Source organism: Coenobita brevimanus, chromosome 66 (assembly GCF_032717465.1).
Source record: "Coenobita brevimanus isolate Jiangsu-jjx chromosome 66, ASM3271746v2, whole genome shotgun sequence".
NCBI classification, from domain to species: Eukaryota; Metazoa; Arthropoda; class Malacostraca; order Decapoda; family Coenobitidae; genus Coenobita; species Coenobita brevimanus.
In genome coordinates this window covers 27,077,429-27,078,827 of record NC_137019.1, presented here as the reverse complement: position 1 = coordinate 27,078,827, position 1,399 = coordinate 27,077,429, and the positions used below count along the sequence as shown (strand labels likewise).

General features: G+C 40.4%; 1 protein-coding gene across 1 annotated transcript in view; it reads right to left on the bottom strand.

Annotated features, from left to right (window-relative positions):
• Positions 1 to 648, bottom strand: part of LOC145405321 (zinc finger MYM-type protein 1-like) — a 44,743-nt gene extending 44,095 nt beyond the window's left edge. The window contains exon 1 of the mRNA XM_080276740.1: positions 349 to 648. Within this exon, the coding sequence (XP_080132866.1) occupies positions 349 to 648 (300 nt within the window). The remainder of the gene's footprint in view (positions 1 to 348) is intronic.
• Between the last annotated feature and the right edge of the window lie 751 nt (positions 649 to 1,399).

The following is a 1,399-nucleotide window of genomic DNA, read 5'->3' as shown; positions in this document are numbered from 1 at the left end:
AGTAGCTGCCTTTGATGTGTGCATTCTTGTAATTAATGAATGCTGAAACAATAAAGAAAATTGTGAAACTTCGTAATGTAATAAAAAAATAAAAACGCATCATTGTTACGTAACTTACCGAGTCTGACGAAATCCTGTGCCCCTGTGCTGCCGTTGTATGATGCAATCTCTCAGCTCCCAGATAGTGTTGTAGCACCGAGAAAACTCGGCATCGTCTTCCATCCCATCCCGGAAACTGAGGAGGACATCAGTAGCTTCACGTGCCTGCAAGAGTCGAGGCCTAGGGACGATGGCTGCATCATCGTCGCCATCGTCATCACTATCATCATCATCATCTCTCCGCTGCACAGACTCGGCAATCTCTTCGTCTGTCATAATTTCGAACCCAGGATATCCTTCGTCAGCTTCCAACCATTCCATAATTTCATCAGCTGTTGCCTCTTCTCCCCCACGTTTTAAAGCTGCCTGGTATGGCTCAAACCCATCAAAATCTTGGACTGCTTCCTCGTTTTGCAACAGCTTGGACCTGGCATTGGCAAGCGTCGTCTGTTTCACATCATCCCAAGCCTTGGCCCAGTTAAATATGGCAGACTTCAGAGAATAATTTTTACACTTTGACAACGTCCTTTGCCCCCCTGGTATCCTCATCCTCGTCATCAACCACAACCATGACCTAAGAAAATACATGCAGACGAAAAAGAAAGAAAAATAAGGACGTGCCAGATCTCCGCAAGAAACTGTCGTACCTTTAGGTTAGGTTGCGAGATTTCACTTTCGTATTTTTTCTTCACAATTTATTTTATTTTTTTTTTTCGTAAACCTCTTCTATAAATTTTATTTCATTCACCTCTTCAATAAATTTTACTTCTCTGGGGTAGTCAGAGTAAGTTGGTTAAGTCCACTGGACACAAAACAACCTTGCCTGATCGTTACAATCTCGTCGCATGTTAGCCAGCAAAAAAAAAAAAAAAAAAAAAAAAAAAAAAAGGGTTAGGTTAGGTTAGGCTGAGCTGGGCTAGGTTAGGTTAGGTTAGGGTTTAGGGTGGATTAATTTATTAGGTACAGTTAAGCTATGTTAGGTTAGGTTTAAACTCTTAGATTTGGCCATCCCTTCCGCCATTACTAATATTTTCAATCAGATTATCGTCATAGTCGTATTACATGTATGATTATTCATTTGCGCAACAAATGAGGCCTCAAATCACTCAAATGGAAAAAAAAAAAAAAAAAAAGGAAACAGCAGTAAGGGAAATATTTGCCCGGTTTGTATCATCACGTGCCCGTACCTATGATTATCTTTTACTCAACGTACTCAAAGGTGGTTTTCGTTTCTCAGCTGGATGCTAGGTTAAGTTTGGTTAATTTATTAGGTACAGTTAAGCTAGGTGAAGTTAGAACA